This window comes from Grampus griseus (genome assembly GCF_964374135.1).
Source record: "Grampus griseus genome assembly, chromosome: 9".
NCBI classification, from domain to species: Eukaryota; Metazoa; Chordata; class Mammalia; order Artiodactyla; family Delphinidae; genus Grampus; species Grampus griseus.
The window spans coordinates 18,487,892-18,505,798 of NC_139003.1; the positions used below are offsets into that span (position 1 = coordinate 18,487,892).

Sequence of the window (17,907 nt, forward strand, 5' to 3'; positions counted from 1 at the left end):
CGAAGGTCTTGAATGCACTTTCTCCAAAGCAGATATACAAATGGCTCGTGAGCACACAAAAAGATGCTCAGTGTCACTAATCATTAGAGACTTGCAAATCAAAACCACCATGAGATACCACCTCACACCCACTAGGATGGCTACTATTTTTAAAGAAAAAAAAAAGAAAAGAAACCAGAAAATAAGTGTTGGCGAGGAGACAGAATACAGGGAATCTTTGTGTGCTGTTGGTAGAAATAGAAAATGGTGTGGCTGCTGTGGAAAATAGTATGATGGTTTCTTAAAAAATTAAGGCTAGAATTACCATCCGACCCAGCAATTCCACTTCTGAGTATACTCCCAAAAGAGCTGAAAGCAGGGTCTCAAAGAAAAATTTGTACACCCGTGTTCATAGCAGCATTACTGACAATAGCCAAAAGGTGGAAGCAACTCAAGTGTCCATCAATTAATGAATGGATAAACAAATTGTGGTGTAAACAGACAGTGGAATATTATTCACCCTTAAAAGAGAAGGAAATTTTGACACCTGCTACAACATGGATGAACCTTGAGGACATTATGCTAAGTGAAATACACCTGTCATAAAAAGATAAATACTGTGTGATTCTATTTCCATGAAGTACCTAGAGTAGTCAAATTCATAGAAGCAGAGACTAGAATGGTGGTTGCCAGGGGCTGGGGGGGGAGGAAGTAAGGCTGAATGATTGTTTAATGGCTACAGAGTTTCAGTTTTGCAAGATGCAAAAAGTTCTGGGGATGATGGTGGTGATAGTTGCACAACAATGTCAATGTATTTAATACCAGGGAACTGTGCACTTAAAAACAGTTAAGATGGTAAACTGTTTGTAATATACATGTTACCAAAATTAAAACTAAAATTAAAAAAATTTGAATTTGAATGTACTCAGACATGGATTACACCTTCCGATTCCCAAAAAAACTCAATACGTTCCGCACAGTTTCACCATTTACTTTGAAAATCAGTTTCATGTTGACCTCACCTGCCTAGTCCCACATGCATTCAAATTTGTGAGCCTTAGCAAATATATTTAAACATTTTGACCCTCAGATTTTCTCATAGGAATAATTATCCCCATCTACCTCACATAATTGATGGAGGGGTAGATGGGCTCTGTGCAGAAGCATTTAGAAACTGAAACAGTCACTGTGATGTGCTGCGTTCACCCCTGGGGAATAGCAGATCAAAGCGTGTTTCAGCAGGGGGGTTAGTAACATAGCTTAATGCCTGCGATGGGGAAAAGGTGATGGAACCAGGGTAGGAAAATCAAAATGAAATGACCCCATGGGTTCGTTTTATTCTCTTAAAATATTATCAGTTATCCTAGGGTTGGGGAAGGTGGAAGCATAGTAAGTAACTTAGAGACACGTCATACCTGATGTAAATACTTGATTCTCTGACATCATTTTTTTCCTAAAAGTGGTTTAGCAGCATCTTTTCCTCATAGTGAGATTTGCCACCTCAATTCAATAATACAATTTAACAAACATCAATTCAGCAACGATGAAGGGGAAAACTGGGAGGCACACGGTTCAAGTAGACATAGTTCTTGCCACCAGGAGCTCGCCCATAGCCCTGAGCACTCAGGATTATTTCTTCAGGTATTTAACCTGCTTAGTAGTTTCTACCATAGCAGGTACCATTTTCAACCCCTCACCTGTTTTACATATGAGTTTCTTACATAGGAGCTGGTTTTCCTAAAGGTCCTTCATTCTCCCTCGCTCCCTCCCTCTCTCTCTCCCTCACTCTGTCCCTCCATCCCTCCGTCCCTCCATCCCTCTGTCCCTCCATTCCTTTCTTTCTTCCTTTCTACCTTCCATCCAAACTCAGTGAGCATCTGCTATGAGCCAAACGCCATAGAGATATAGAGGGTACCGTGGCTAACAAGACAAAGTCCTTGACCTCATACCACTAACATTCTGGTCAAGAAAGTTTCCTTCCTGGCCAAAGCTCCATGTGCCTTAACTACAGTACTCTGAAAAAGGTCATCTGTCTTTGAATAACATCCTTGAAGAAGCTAGATCACATAAATCTATCAACACACTGGGGCATTGCTTGAATCTGACCTATGAAACAAGTAACAAAAAAATTTGACTTTATAAATAATACCTCACGTATATTTATAGTGTGCCTTCCCCATGCACAGCTCCAAGCATCTCAAGATTTATGTGATAGAGGAGAAAATCATCCTCACATAATATATATGAGAATGTTTTTTTTTAAAATCAAGTGACAGATCTCTGTAGGATTGTCAACTTGAGGACACTTGTCAAGCAGTATCCCACAGCAGTCATCTTACTTAATTTTTTGTCAACACCTTGGTTAAGTGGATTTAATAAATGATTCAAAATATGTCTGAGTGGCTGGAGCTAGAAGCAAAAATGGCTTTTAAGACAACCTTGACAGCTTTTTCCTGCTGACAACACAGGAGCAAAGATGATGAACATTCCCAAAGCAATAGGTCCTTCCACGCAAGGGAAGCGGATTGTACGAAGGTTTAAACACGTTGAGCCCAGCTGCTGTCTAAGATGTTGCTATTCATTCAAAGATGCTAGAAGTTTGAACTCAGAGGGGAAGGCAGAAAAAAACCTGGGAGATGAAGCCTTGCCTGCACTTTGTAACTTTGGTTTTACGATGAAACAATTAAAATATGGAAGTTGAAATGACCCTAACACCCCCCACCCCCACCCCATGGGAGTCTCAGTTGTCGATTTACAGCCTCCCAGCTCCAAATCCACCCCTCACGGCCCTGCTTGTGATGCTGGAGCTGGATCCTCTGGACATTTCCCCTCTGCCAGGTGGCACAGTGTGGACCTTCGTCATGACAGCACTGCAGGAACACAGCGGGAGGAGGGGCCTTGTCTTCCTGGTTCTGGTGCTTTTTCCTTTCTTCTTGTTCCTGCAGCATATAGGACATCGCCTCAGTGAGTTCAGTGGTATCCTTCCAGGAGGTTACCAGGACGTTCTCCAGAGCCCCAGCCAGCTTCCTGGAAAGTACAACACCCGATGACTTGGCCAGTGCCCCAGCCGGACCCCAGAGGGTGGTTCAAGGCTGGTTTTATCAGCACCTTACGGAACTTCTCTACTAGCTAGTGGGCTATAGCCATGCCCTCTTTGGTAAAGCCTGAGTCTCAATTTGCAAGAGAGAAGGCCCTCTTCCAAATTTGTTCCTTCCTTGAGTGGTCTGCTTCATTCCTACGTTGTAGTTACTATTCCTATTATCTTGGGAGTTTCTTAACCCATTATGTTAAGTAATCCTCTGTTACTGTTAATAATTCTTTATATTAAACTTTCCTTGTTCGTTACTGTATGATTTCTGTTTCTTGACTAAGGACCTTGATTAATCCACTGATATCCAACAGAAATGTGTGTTTATGTTCACCAAAAGTTATGTACAAGAAATTTCATAGTTGCACTCTTCATAATGCCCCAAATGTCCATCACCAGGAGAAGAGATAAATTGTGGTACGTTCATACAAGGGAATGTTATCCAGCAATGAGAATAAATGAACTACAAGTACGTGCAACAACACATATGAACCGACAAACATATCGTTGAATGAAAGAAGCAGAAACAAAAGAAAATATTTTGTATGATTCCATTTATGTCAAGTCTAAAACCAGGCAAAACTAATCTCTGTTGCTAGAAAGTAAAAAATGGGGTTATTCCTGGAGGGGATTAGTGATTTGAAGGGGCTACAGGGATCTTTTGGGGTGCTGGTAATGTTCTGTTTCCTGGCCAGGGTATTGGTTATATATCATTGTTTATGCAAATTATTGAGCAGTACATTTTTGATGTGTACATTTTAGAAATGAGTCAAGATGAAAAATATTATATATTTATTGAATTTATGAGGTGTGAATTATTTGACTCAAGTAATGAAGTCAAGCTCACTCATTCATTCATTCAACAAAAAGTGTATGTACATATTATATACCAGCCACTGTATATGATGCTAAGAATCTAGAGATGAGTTAGTTATTCTTGGTTTCTGTCCACAAAGGGGCATGGTCTAAAGGGGGAGACCAACATGAACATGTATAACCACAATACAACATGATTCGTGGACTGGTTTATGTATGGATGGGGTGCTAGAGATATAGAGGAGGGAACTGTGAATGGTGCTTTGAAAAACTACACACAGAAAGGTGATGTCTGAGCAGGGACCTTCCCCCTGTACAGTGTAGAAGTATCTACTCACTCCTGTGTCCCCATTGCCATAAAAGGATGAGTAGGAGATGGCCAAAAAGAAAAGGGTTTTCAGAGCAAGCAGAACAGCGTGTGCACAGATGCGAATTTTGAAAGTCACTATAAACTCAGAGAACAGAGCATTTAATGTGGCAGGAGTCCAGGTAGCACTGGAAAGAATGGCAGGAGAGGAGATTACAAACGTAAACTGAGGCTTGATGGTGACATGTTTGCATGCCTTCTACAGAGTGTGAATTTCACACAAGGAGCCAAGAAACATTGTATAGCTAGTCTTCAAAGATGCCCCTTCCCCCCCACACAGATGATGCCTTTGCTAGTCCCCTCCCACAATGAATCTGGGTTGGCCAATGGAACCAACAGAATTTGGTGCAAGTGACACTGTGTCAGTGTCACACACTGAGGCCACTACAGCTTTTGATTTGATCTCTTGGAACGTTTGTTCTAGGGGGAGCTAGTCATCTTGTAAGAAGTCTGGCTAACCTGAGTCCACAATATTGTGAGGAAACACAGCCTAAGAGAGGCCATGAGGAGAGAGCCATTCATCAGCCCAGTCACGCCTTCGGAAGCCTCCAGCCTTAGCTGGCATCTGACCACAACAGCATCCGAAACTCCAACGGAGAACGGACTAGGTATATGTCGAACGTTGTCAACATACAGAACTGTGTGTGAGAGAGAACATCTTTTTGTTCTATACTACATTTTTTTTTTTTTTTTTTTTTTTTGCGGTGCGCGGACCTCTCACTGTTGTGGCCTCTCCCGTTACGGAGCACAGGCTCCGGATGCGCAGGCTCAGCGGCCATGGCCCACGGGCCTAGCCGCTCCGCAGCATGTGGGATCTTCCCGGACCCGGGCACGAACCTGCGTCCCCTGCATCGACAGGCGAACTCTCAACCACTGCGCCACCAGGGAAGCCCTATACTACATTTTGAATCAGCGCATTTTGGGGTGTTTTGTTACACAGTACTGGTAATTGGAACTGACATCTTGGAAAAGCAGTGTGACATAAAGAGTTTGAGTTTGTTTTTGGAAACAGTATGGCAACAGCATGGAGGATGAGTTGAAGAGGGAAGAGGCTGAAGGTACCAAGATGTGTTAGGAGGATAAGTAGACATCGATGTAAACTGAAAGGCGAGGCTGGAATCTAGAGATACTTGTGAGACAGAATGTAGAGATAAAAGAAATGTGTGATGGGAAGGCAAGGAAGACTGTGAATATCTTTTAGGTTTTTGCCCAAAGAGAACAGATAGTGGATAATGTCCTTAGTAGAAATAAGGGCCCTATTTGGGAGGGTAGATAATGAACTGTGTATATGCTGTTGTTGAGGGGTTTACAAGGATTTATTGGTGAAAATGTCAAATAAGCAGTTGGAAACTTTGATTTAAGGCACACAGGAGATTGGGGCTGTACATACACGTAAGATCTCAGTTACATATGGTGATGGTTGAAGTTATGGAGATGAGATAACCAATAGAAAGTGTTCAGGGAAACAGAGGAGGGACAAATGATGGAGCTCTGTTAGGAGAACTCAGTGGGCAGAGGAGGAAAAGCCCAAAAAGAAAACTGAAAAAGATAAGTCAGAGAAGTAGAAAGAGAAACAGGCCGCTCGTGTCTTATGAGCAGAGGGACAAGAGAATGTCAAGAGGATTGAGCTTTCATTGTCGAAAGCCGTGGCAAGATCAAGTAAGGTGAGCCTGTGATATTTGGTTTGGACAATTGAGAGGTCATTAGGGCTCTAAATGAGGCTACTTTCAATAACCTGGCTTTGATGAGAGTAAAAAGCAGAGACCGTGAATATAGATTACTCTTTAAAGATATTCAGTGTTAAAGTGAAGGAGAAGGACAAGTTAGTTTGTTTGAGCCTGACTGTAGGCTACAGGGAAAGAGGAGCCTGGGTGGCTGGTTGGCTGGCCCAGAGTCCCTGAGCCAGTGAGACGGGTGGGATGGAAAGGTCTCCAGAGTCAGCTGGTTTATAGGCTTGTGCTCTTCAAAGTGTGTTTGACAGATCTGTAGCATCACTGACACCTGGTAACTTGTTGGAAGTGCAGAACCTTAGGCCCCACAGCAGGTCTAGTGAATCAGAACCTGCATTTTAACAAGATCCCCAGGTGATCATAGCTTTTAATCCTCACAACAGCCAGGTAAGATGGGCATTAACTGTTCCCATCTTTACCTATGATGAGAAAGCAGTTGCCTGAGATAGCCAAGCTGATTAGTGGCTAAGCCAAGATTCAATCCCAGAACTTCCCGAGTCCAATGTTCTTTTCAAAAGGTAGAGAAGGAAGTTCAGAGAATTTCTACTTTCTCCCAATTCAGGAGAATTTTCAGATACTAGAATACTTCCAACGATCAAGCAATCACAGGTGTGTACCTCTAGTGCCGTCAGCTGTGAGTTTACCGTGAAAGTGCTGGACGAATCCCTTTCAGAGCCCTTGGCGGCCTCTTAAGAAACAACATTAACAACGTTGGAACTTCACTTCCCAGCAAGCCCCGCGGCTTGCTACCGCGCGAGGCATGACGGGCACCTCGCCTATCTCTCCTCTCCGGTGGAGCTGCCGGGCAGAAGCGAGTTACGACGCAGCCGGACGTACGGGCGCGCAGCATTCTGGGAAGTGTAGTCTGGCCCGGATTCGGACACCCCTTCGGATGAATGGGGCCCCGGCTAACGGCTAACTACAGCTCCTCGCCGGCAGCGTTGGTGGCGGCCGCCGGGAAAAGGGAGACAGCGACGGCCCCGGGAGAGCAGCACTCCGAGACGGTGGTGATGTTCAGTGCCGCGGCGAGGCGGCAGCCGGGTTTCCTGGGGTAGCAGTCTAGGCGGGCGCTTCCTCTGCGCGCTCGCTCTCCTTACCCTGCCCCGGCCATGCGCCCGGCCTTCGCGGTGGGCCTGGTTTTCGCAGGCTGCTGCAGTAACGTGATCTTCCTAGAGCTCCTGGTCCGGTGAGTGACCCCCGCCGGTCGCACTAAAGAAGCCGGGGGAGGGGCACCCCCACGCGCAGTCCCCCCCCTAGCCGGGCGGGGCCCGGGGTGGGACCGCCTGCGCCCAGTGTCTGCACTGGGCTGCTTGGGACACCGCTGAGTCGGCTGTTCAGTCATCCTGCGCACCGTCCGCTCTCCCGCCCAATAGTTTCTCAGCATCCCTCGAGGGGAACACTGGGGGTGTTTGCTGTCGTCACCCTCTTTTCACACTCTGGGGGATTGAATCCTGGAGAGTTTTTTTTCCCAGGGAGCTCGTGGCAGAACCCAAGGTTCCTCCAGCTCTTTTCTCGATCCTGCTAATGCCATATATATGAAGTGAGCAAAGCTTGGACTTAAAAAGCAATCTGATTTGGTACACGCTGCAAAGAAAGTTTCAGTTGTTTTAAAGTGGGCTGCAAAGAAGTTCTTTTATTGGCCTTAGAGATGGTTGTGAGTACTTTGCCCAATATGCTTCTCGCGGATGTAGTAGAACGAATTCTTATGCTGCAGGTCGGTCCAATTGACCGGGAATAGCCTTTCCAGCATTAAGATATTAAATCAGGAAGCTTGCATTTTGAGGTGTAGCTTTATAAATCAAGAATGGTTATGACACTTTCCCAAAGGGACACCAGGGTAGTTTTATTGAGGTGGCACGCAAATAATGTTGAGTAATAATGTGCAAAGTTCATTGAGTAGAAGCCGTTAAAGACAACAGGTGGACTCTATAAAGCTCAGGACTGAAAATCTCAGGGGTTCCCGTCTTTGGCTCTGTCATCCCCTGGTTGTGTGACGTTTTCGAGTTATTTAGCCTCTCTGGGCTTCCTTTTTCCACCTATAAAATAATATCTATGGTGCTGTTTAGCACCATGTTTTTAAATCTGCACGTTATCTCCATTGACCATCAGAACAATCTTGTGTACAAGATAGGTCAAGAATTATATTCTCTGTTTTACTGAAAGTGAAACATGTCCCAGGAAGTTAGGTCGTCTCTTACTACTTGTAAGTGGCAGAACCAGAAGTGGAATCCAGGAATCTAAACTCCTAGTCCAATACCTTTTTCAACGTTCCTGTTATTTTTGAGCTTGAGCAGCCCTGAGGCTTTGGTCACCCATTTCCTCCCGTGGTGCCTGCTAGAAATGTATTTTATTTTCATGATAACATTGATTAAGTCATTCTGAAGCAACCAGTTTGCTTAAGGTAAACTCTGTGGCATTAATTTTTGCGATTACAGAGCTTGAAATTTTAATGTGCAAAAAGTGTTGATTAAAATCTTTCATTTGTCATTCTCTGGAGTAGGCAGTGAGGGAAGTGAAAATGAAAAAAAAAATGTATCTGTCATTTACAGTACATTCACAGCCGTACCAGCTGTCAGCTGGTACACTTCAAAGAAAGGTCACTTTGGAAATTGGTTTAAAAATATAAAAATGTGATAAAATCGGGCCAGCCATGGAAGTGAAGATCAGAGAATAATAGTGTAATGTTTGTGTCGAATATGCCATTGAATTAAACCTTGCCAAAGGCTGTATGACATCAGAATACGTTATGTTAGTAACTGAGGGCCTTTTTAAATTTATTTTTTAACCAGTTGTGAGCCCTTAGCTACATTACTTGGTCTCCCTGAGGCTGTTCTCTTAGCTGTGAAAGGGCGGTGATAGCTCTGCCAGCCTCACAGGATTCTGAAGGATTAAATGAGATGCAGGTGCAAAGCCTGAAGCTCGTAATAGGTTCCCCTTCTAACAACTTTTGTTTCAATATACATACACCCAGTTTTATGAGCTGTTCCTGAAAAGTTGTGGGTAAATCTAACTCTACAGGATGTTTTTCTGCATTATTGGATCTTCTATTTAGAATGCTTCGAATAATTTGTTAAAAAAAAACCCCAAAAAATCATTCCTTATCTTTCTTGTACATCTGAATGTTTGCATACAGCAATGGGTTTTCATAATGTGGTAAGGGGTACATTTGTTAGTTTAATGAGTGGTACCCCAAACTGAATAGCAGCTTTGTCCTGATTTGCTTGGGCAACTCCAACTTATCATATTTCAGATCAAGAAAATAAGAGCTGGTTGGACCAGATGGTCTTTTAAGGTTCTTTGTAGATTTGGCTTTCTCATAATTTGTGACTTTATCTTGGGACATCACAGTGGAACGCTAATAGATTTTTATAGAGCAGGAACTGTGCTTCTTATATAGCTTCCTTGGAACACTAAGTATGAATTGAAATGCTAAACTGACTTGTAGGGAGAAGTGAGCATTTGTAACCATTTTCCCCCAAGTTGGAGAACAAATTTAGGTTTTTCTTTTCTGATTTCATACTTATAATTGGGACCTATAATAAAATATAAAGCGCCCATGCAGTGTGCAGGGCAGATGTGAAGTAATGAATGAGTGCCTTGATCTCCCTTCTGAGAGAGTTTACATTCTACCTTGGAAACAAGATACACATCAGCTCACTAACTAGGCGAGGTGTCTTATGTCAGGAAAACAATCTGAAACATTTTCTTTTTCGCATTTTATTTTTTCATCAAGTGCCTAATGTTGAATCAAATAAGGGAGTTTTCTAAATCTAGAATAAGAAATACAGAAGCCATAAACTATCTGCCTAATTCTTTCTCTTCAGAATTGCTTCTTTTTTAAGAAAGTAAAAATTTGTATTCTTGCCAAAGAGAATTCAAAGAGAAACTGTTTGCAGTTAGTGATTATAATACCTAAGGAATAAAGTTCAAGAAAACAGAGCTACTGAGCCTGCGTGTCTGGAGCCTGTGCTCCGCAACAAGAGAGGCTACGATAGTGAGAGGCCCGCGCACTGCGATGAAGAGTGGCCCCTGCTTGCCGCAACTAGAGAAAGCCCTTGCACAGAAAAGAAGACCCAACACAGCCAAAAATAAATAAATACATTTATTTTAAAAAAGAATTATTATTAAAAAAAAAAAAAGAAAACAAGCAATTCAGGGGAAAAGGATCCAGGTTTGTACCCTGAAGTTTTAAAGTGACTTATTCAAGTTAAGATAAATAGTTCCATTGGTAGCTATACAGCATTCTGTTCTGAAAAAGCTCTGTAAGTTGATTTTTTTAAAAATTGAATTATGTGAGTACATTAGGGAGATATAAAAATCCTATGGAAATAGAGACAAAGTAGATTAGAATTGTCAAGGGGAGGGGGAAATAGGGAGTGATTCCTAATGGGTATGGGATTTCTTTTGGAAGTGTCCTAAAAATTAAATGATGGTAATAACTGCACAACTTTAAATATAATACTAAAAACCACTGAATTGTAAAAAATAATAATAATAATAATAACAATGATAATAATATGGAGGTCTGCAAACACCATTTATTTGCCGGGTGACCCTGGGAGACTTACCTAATTCTGTGCCATTTGGTCCTCAGTGTCTTAGCAATGAAATGGGCATAATAATAACTACCTCCATAAATAAAGATAAAATTAAAAATTATTATGATGCCTTTTATTTTAATTTTTTGAATGTTTTCAGTAGCTTTAACTTTTTTATACCTTTGTTGAAGTATATTCATAAACAAAGATTGGACACATTTAATGTATACAAATTGATGAGTATGCATACACTTATGAAGCCATCATCATAATCAAGGTAATAAACATATCCATCACCTCCAAAATTCCCTTGTGCTCCCTTTTTTTTTTATGGTAAGAACACTGAACATGAAATGTACCCTCTTAACAAATTCTTAAGTGTGCACTACTGAATTGTTAACCATATGCACTACGATTTTCAGAGATCTTTTGAACTTATTCACCTTGTATAACTGAAAACTTATACCCATTGAACAAGTCCCCATTTTCCCTTCCCCCCGACCCTGGCAATCCCCTTTCTATTGTCTGCTTCTGTAAGTTTGACTATTTTAGATGCTTCATATAAGAGGAATCATGCAGTCCTTCTGTCCTTTTGTGACTCACTGACTTCATTTAGAATGCCTTCCATGTTGTTGCAAATGGTGTCATTTCCCTCTTTTTTAAGGCTGAATAATATTTATTGTATGTTTATACCTCATTTTCTGTATACATTCTCTGTCCATGGACATTTCAGTTGTTTCTGTATCTTCACTAGGTATTGCAAATAGTGCTGCAATGAATATGGGGACGTAGCTATCACTTTAAGATCCTGATTTCAATTATTTATTTTTAACATTTTCTTAAAAATTGAAGTATAGTTGATTTACAATGCTGTGCCAATCTCTGCTGTACAGCAAAGTGGCTCAGTTGTACACATATAGACATTCTTTTTCATATTCTTTTCCATTATGGTTTATCCCAAGAGATTGAATGTAGTTCCCTGTGCTATACAGTAGGACCTTGTTGTTTGTCCATCCTAAATGTAATAGCTTGCATCTACCAACCCCAAACCCCCAGTTCATCCTTATCCCTCCCTACCCCCCTTGGCAACCACAAGTCTGATCTCTATGTCTGTGAGTCTGTTTCTGTTTCATAGATAGGTTCATTTATGCCATATTTTAGATTCCATATGTAGATGATATCATATGGCATTTGTCTTTCTCTTTCTGACTTACTTCACTTAGTATGATAATCTCTAGTTGCATCCATGTTGCTGCAAATGGCATTATTTCATTCTTTGTTATCGCTGAGTAGTATTCCATTGTATATATCACATCTTCTTTATCCATTCATCCATTGATGGACACTTAGGTTATTTCCATGTTTTGGTTATTGTGAATAGTGCTGCTATGAACATAGGGGTGCATGTATCTTTTTTTTTTTTCACACACACACACACACACACACACGCACACACACACACACACACTGTATTTTATTTTTACAAGAGATAAATAAACTGAGACCAAGCATTGTAAGTGGATGACCGCAACAAAAGCAACACTGATTGCAATTACCAAACACGAAACACACTCACACTATGTCATAATATTGACATTCAGTCCAGGAATCCTCCACTGTAACAGCTCCTTTACTTTGCAGTGAAAATTGATTTGTATATTTTTTGCCTCTGAGTCCTTGTGGGATTTTTTTTTTATTCAAACAGAAAGTCACAAAAATTATAGTCATCCTCATCAGTTCAATCAGTCCCAGGTAATTAATTTTTTTTATCTTGATCTTTTGTTAGCACTTTTATGAATTCATCAGTTTTCCATTAGAGTTCTGAAAATGCTTATTCATTCAGTTGAACAGTATAGTCAGTTACCAGAAACCTGTACTTGTCAGAGTCTTTTCCATGAATTCCTTGAAGATGAAACCCTTTTATAGGAACATTTTTGCAAAACCATCAGTACACCCAGAACTGTCTGTAAATGAAAAAAGACTTAAAAATGACCACGGTTAAAGATTTGATGAAAGTTCATAATAATGTAATTGACAAGGAAATTTAGTTATTTCTGAGATATACATTTTAAAGTAATAACTAGAATTATGACTTATAACATTATACCAGATCATATAAGATTTTTAGAAATTTCATGTAATGTCTGAAACGTATTAACATATTTCCATACAAATAACCCAAAGAAAGTTTAGTATTAGTTGTTTATTTGTTTGCTTGTTTGTTTTTTTACTGCAGGTTCTTATCAGTCATCAATTTTATACACATCAGTTTATACATGTCAATCCCAATCGCCCAATTCAGCACACTACCATCCCCACCCCACCACGGTTTTCCCCGCTTGGTGTCCATACGTTTGTTCTCTACATCTGTGTCTCAACTTCTGCCCTGCAAACCGGTTCATCTGTACCATTTTTCTAGGTTCCACATACATGCGTTAATATACAATATTTGTCTTTCTCTTTTCTGACTTACTTCACTCTGTATGACAGTCTCTAGATCCATCCACATCTCAACAAATGACTCAATTTCGTTCCTTTTTATGGCTGAGTTATATTCCATTGCATATATGTACCACAACTTCTTTATCCATTCGTCTGTCGATGGGCATTTAGGTTGCTTCCGTGACCTGGCTATTGTAAATAGTGCTGCAATGAACATTGGGGTGCATGTGTGTTTTTGAATTATGGTTTTCTCTGGGTATATGCCCAGTAGTGAGATTGCTGGGTCGTATGGTAGTTCTATTTTTAGTTTTTTAAGGAACCTCCATACTGTTCTCCATAGTGGCTGTATCAATTTGCATTCCCACCAGCAGTGCAAGAGGGTTCCCTTTCCTCTACACCCTCTCCAGCATTTGTTGTTTGTAGATTTTCTGATGATGTCCATTCTAACTGGTGTGAGGTGATACCTCATTGTAGTTTTGATTTGCATTTCTCTAATAATTAGTGATGTTGAGCAGCTTTTCATGTGTTTCTTGGCCATCTGTATGTGCTCCTTGGAGAAATGTCTATTTAGGTCTTCTGCCCATTTTTGGATTGGATTGTTTTTTTTAATATTGAGGTGCATGAGCTGTTTATATATTTTGGAGATTAATCCTGTGTCCATTGATTCGTTTGCAAATATTTTCTCCCATTCTGAGTGTTGTCTTTTCGTCTTGTTTATGGTTTGTTTTGCTGTGCAAAAGCTTTGAAGTTTCATTAGGTCCCATTTGTTTATTTTTGTTTTTATTTCCATTACTCTAGGAGGTGGATCAACAAAGATCTTGCTGTGATTTATGTCAAAGAGTGTTCTTCCTATGTTTTCCTCTAAGAGTTTTATAGTGTCCGGTCTTACATTTAGGTCTCTAATCCATTTTGAGTTTATTTTTGTGTATGGTGTTAGGGAGTGTTCTAATTTCATTCTTTTACATATAGCAGTCCAGTTTTCCCAGCATCACTTATTGAAGAGACTGTCTTTTCTCCATTGTATATCTTTGCCTCCTTTGTCGTAGATTAGTTGACCATAGGTGGGTTTATCTCTGGGCTTTCTATCTTGTTCCATTGCTCTATGTTTCTGTTTTTGTGCCAGTACCATATTGTCTTGATTACTGTAGCTTTGTAGTATATAGTCTGAAGTCATAGAGTCTGATTCCTCCAGCTCCGTTTCTTTTCCTCAAGACTGCTTTGGCTATTCGGGGTCTTTTGTGTCTCCGTATAAATTTTAAGATGATTTGTTCTAGTTCCGTAAAAAATGCCATTGGTAATTTGATAGGGATTGCATTGAATCTGTAGATTGCTTTGTGGAGTAGAGTCATTTTCACAATATTGATTCTTCCAATCCAAGAACATGGTATATCTCTCCATCTGTTTGTATCATCTTTAATTTCTTTCATCAGTGTCTTATAGTTTTCTGCATACAGGTCTTTTGTCTGCCTAGGTAGGTTTATTCCTAGGTATTTTATTCTTTTTGTTGTAATGGTAAATGGGAGTGTTTCCATAATTTCTCTTTCAGATTTTTCATCATTAGTCTATAGGAATGGAAGAGATTTCTGTGCATTAATTTTGTATCCTGCAATGTTACCAAATTCATTAATTAGCTCTAGTAGTTTTCTGGTGGCATTTTTAGGATTCTCTATGTATAGTATCATGTCATCTGCAAACAGTGATAGTTTTACTACTTCTTTTCCAATTTGTATTCCTTTTATTTATTTTTCTTCTCTGATTGCCATGGCTAGGACTTCCAAAACTGTGTTGAATAATAGTGGTGAGAGTGGACATCCTTGTATCGTCCCTGATCTTAGAGGAAATGCTTTCAGTTTTTCACTATTGAGAATGATGTTTGCTGTGGGTTTGTTGTATATGGCCTTTATTATGTTGAAGTAGTTTCCCTCTATGCCCACTTTCTGGAGAGTTTTTATTATAAATGGGTGTTGCATTTTGTCAGAAGCTTTTTCTGCATGTATTGAGATGATCATATGGTTTTTATTCTTCAATTTGTTAAAATGGTGTATAACATTGATTTGCATATATTGAAGAATCCTTGCATCCCTGGGATAAATCCCACTTGATCATGGTGTATGATCCTTTTAATGTGTTGTTGGATTCCGTTTGCTAGTAATTTGTTGTGGATTTTTGCATCTATATTCCTCAGTGATATTGGTCTGTAATTTTCTTTTTTTGTAGTATCTTTGTCTGGTTTTGGTATCAGGGTGGTGGTGGCCTCATAGAATGAGTTTGGGAGTGTTCGTTCCTCTGAAATTTTTTGGAAGAGTTTGAGAAGGATGCATGTTAGCTCTTCTCTAAATGTTTGATAGAATTCACCTGTGAAGCCATCTGGTCCTGGACTTTTGTTTGTTGGAAGATTTTTAATCACAGTTTCAATTTCTTTACTTGTGATTGGTCTGTTCATATTTTCTCTGTCTTCCTGGTTCAGTCTTGGGAGGTTCTACCTTTCTAAGAATTTGTCCATTTCTTCCAGGTTTCCATTTTATTGGCATAGAGTTGCCTGTAGTAGTCTCTTAGGATGCTTTGTATTTCTGTGGTGTCTGTTGTAACTTCTCCTTTTTCATTTCTAATTTTATTGATTTGAGTCCTCTCCCTCTTTTTCTTGATGAGTCTGGCTAATGGTTTATCAATTTTCTTTATCTTAAAGGACCAGCTTTTAGTTTTATTGATCTTTGCTATTGTTTTATTTGTTGCTATTTCATTTATTGCTGCTGGAATCTTTATGATTTCTTTCCTTCTGCTAGCTGGGTGTTGTTTGTTCTTATTTCTCTAGGTCCTTTAGGTGTAAGGTTAGATTGTTTACTTGAGATTTTTCTTGTTTCTTCAGGTAGGCTTGTATAGCTATAAACTTCACCCTTAGAACTGCTTTTGCTGCATCCCATAGGTTTGGGGATCATCGTGTTTTGTCATTTGTCTCTAGGTATTTTTTGATTTCCTGTTTGATTTCTTCAGTGATCTCTTGGTTATTTAATAACTTATTGTTTAGCCTCCATGTGATTGTGTGTTTTTACGTTTTGTGTGTGTGTGTGTGTGTGCGTGTGTAATTCATTTGTACTCTCATAGCATTGTGGTCAGAAAAGATGCTTGATATGATTTCAATTTTCTTAAATTTACCAAGGCTTGATTTGTGACCCAAGATGTGATCTATCCTGGAAAATGTTCCGTGCGCACTTGAGAAGAAAGTGTAATCTGCTGTTTTTGGATGCAATGTGCTATAAATATCAAATCTATCTGGTCTGTTGTGTCATTTAAAGCTTTTCTGTTTCCTTATTTATTTTCAGTTTGGGTGATCTGTCCATTGGTGTAAGTGAGGTGTGAAAGTCCCCCTATTATACTATTATTGCATTACTGTCGATTTCCTCTTTTATAGCTGTTAACAGTTGCCTTATGTATTGAGGTGCTCCTATGTTGGGTGCATATATATTTATAATTGTTATATCTTCTTCTTGGATTGATCCCTTGATCATTATGTAGTGTCCTTCCTCGTCTCTTGTAACATTCTTCATTTTAAAGTTTATTTTACCTGATATGAGTATAGCTACTCCAGCTTTCTTTAGATTTCCATTTGCATGGAAAATCTTTTTCCATCCCCTCACTTTCAGTCTGTATGTGTCCCTAGGTCTGAAGTGGGTCTCTTTTAGGCAGCATATATATGGGACTTGTTTTTGCATCCATTCAGCAAGCCTGTGTCTTTTGGTTGGAGCATTTAATCTGTTCACGTTTAAGGTAATTATCAATATGTATGTTCCTTTGACCATTTTCTAAATTGTTTTGGGTTTGTTTCTGTAGGTCCTTTTCTTCTCTTGTGTTTCCCAATTAGAGAAGTTCCTTTAGCATTTGTTGTAGAGCTGGTTTGGTGGTGCCGAATTCTCTTAGCTTTTGCTTGTCTGTAAAGCTTTTGATTTCTCCATCGAATCTGAATGAGATCCTTGCCAGGTAGAGTAATCTTGGTTGTAGGTTCTTCCTTTTCATCACTTTAAGTATATCATGCCACTCCCTTGTGGCTTGTAGAGTTTCTGCTGAGAAATCAGCTGTTAACCTTATGGGAGTTCCCTTTTATGTTATTTGTTGTTTTTCCCTTGCTGCTTTCAATAATTTTTCTTTGTCTTTCATTTTTGCCAATTTGATTACTATGTGTCTCGGTGTGTTTCTCTTTGGGTTTATCCTGTATGGGACTCTCTGCGCTTCCTGGACTTGGGTGGCTATTTCCTTTCCCCTGTTAGGGAAATTTTCGACCAATTTTTTGGTCCTTTCTCTCTCTCTTCTCCTTCTGGGACCCCTATAATGCTAATGTTGTTGTGTTTAATGTTGTCCCAGAGGTCTCTTAGGCTGTCTTCATTTCTTTTCATTCTTTTTTCTTTAGTCTATTCTGCAGCAGTGAATTGCACCATTCTGTCTTCCAGGTAACGTATCCGTTCTTCTGCCTCGGTTATTCTGCTATTGATTCCTTCTAGTGTAGTTTTCATTTCAGTTATTGTATTGTTTATCTCTGTTTGTTTATTCTTTAATTCTTCCAGGTCTTTGTTCAACATTTCTTGCATCTTCTCGATCTTTGCCTCCATTCTTTTTCTGAGGTCCTGGATCATCTTCACTATTGTTATTCTAAATTCTTTTTGTGGAAGGTTGCCTATCTCCACTTCATTTAGTTGTTTTTCTGGGGTTTTATCTTGTTCCTTCATCTGGTATATAGTCCTCTGCTTTTTCACCTTTTCTATCTTTCTGTGAATGTGGTTTTTGTTCCACAGGCTGCAGGATTGTAGTTCTTCTTGCTTCTGCTGTCTGCCCTCTGGTGGATGAGGCTATCTAGGAAGCATGATGGGAGGGACTGGTGGTGGGTAGAGCTGACTGTTGCTCTGGTGGGCAGAGCTCAGTAAAACTTTAATCCACTTGACTGTTGATGGGTGGGGC

At 40.0% G+C, this 17,907-nt stretch overlaps 1 protein-coding gene across 1 annotated transcript in view; it reads left to right on the forward strand.

The window, feature by feature from the left end:
* Positions 1-7,089: 7,089 nt before the first annotated feature.
* Positions 7,090-17,907, forward strand: part of SLC35B4 (solute carrier family 35 member B4) — a gene marked incomplete at its 5' end in the record, with an annotated part of 35,027 nt that continues 24,209 nt past the window's right edge. Inside the window, one exon of the mRNA XM_082661898.1 lies at positions 7,090-7,166. Coding sequence (XP_082518024.1) covers positions 7,090-7,166 — 77 coding nt within the window. The remainder of the gene's footprint in view (positions 7,167-17,907) is intronic.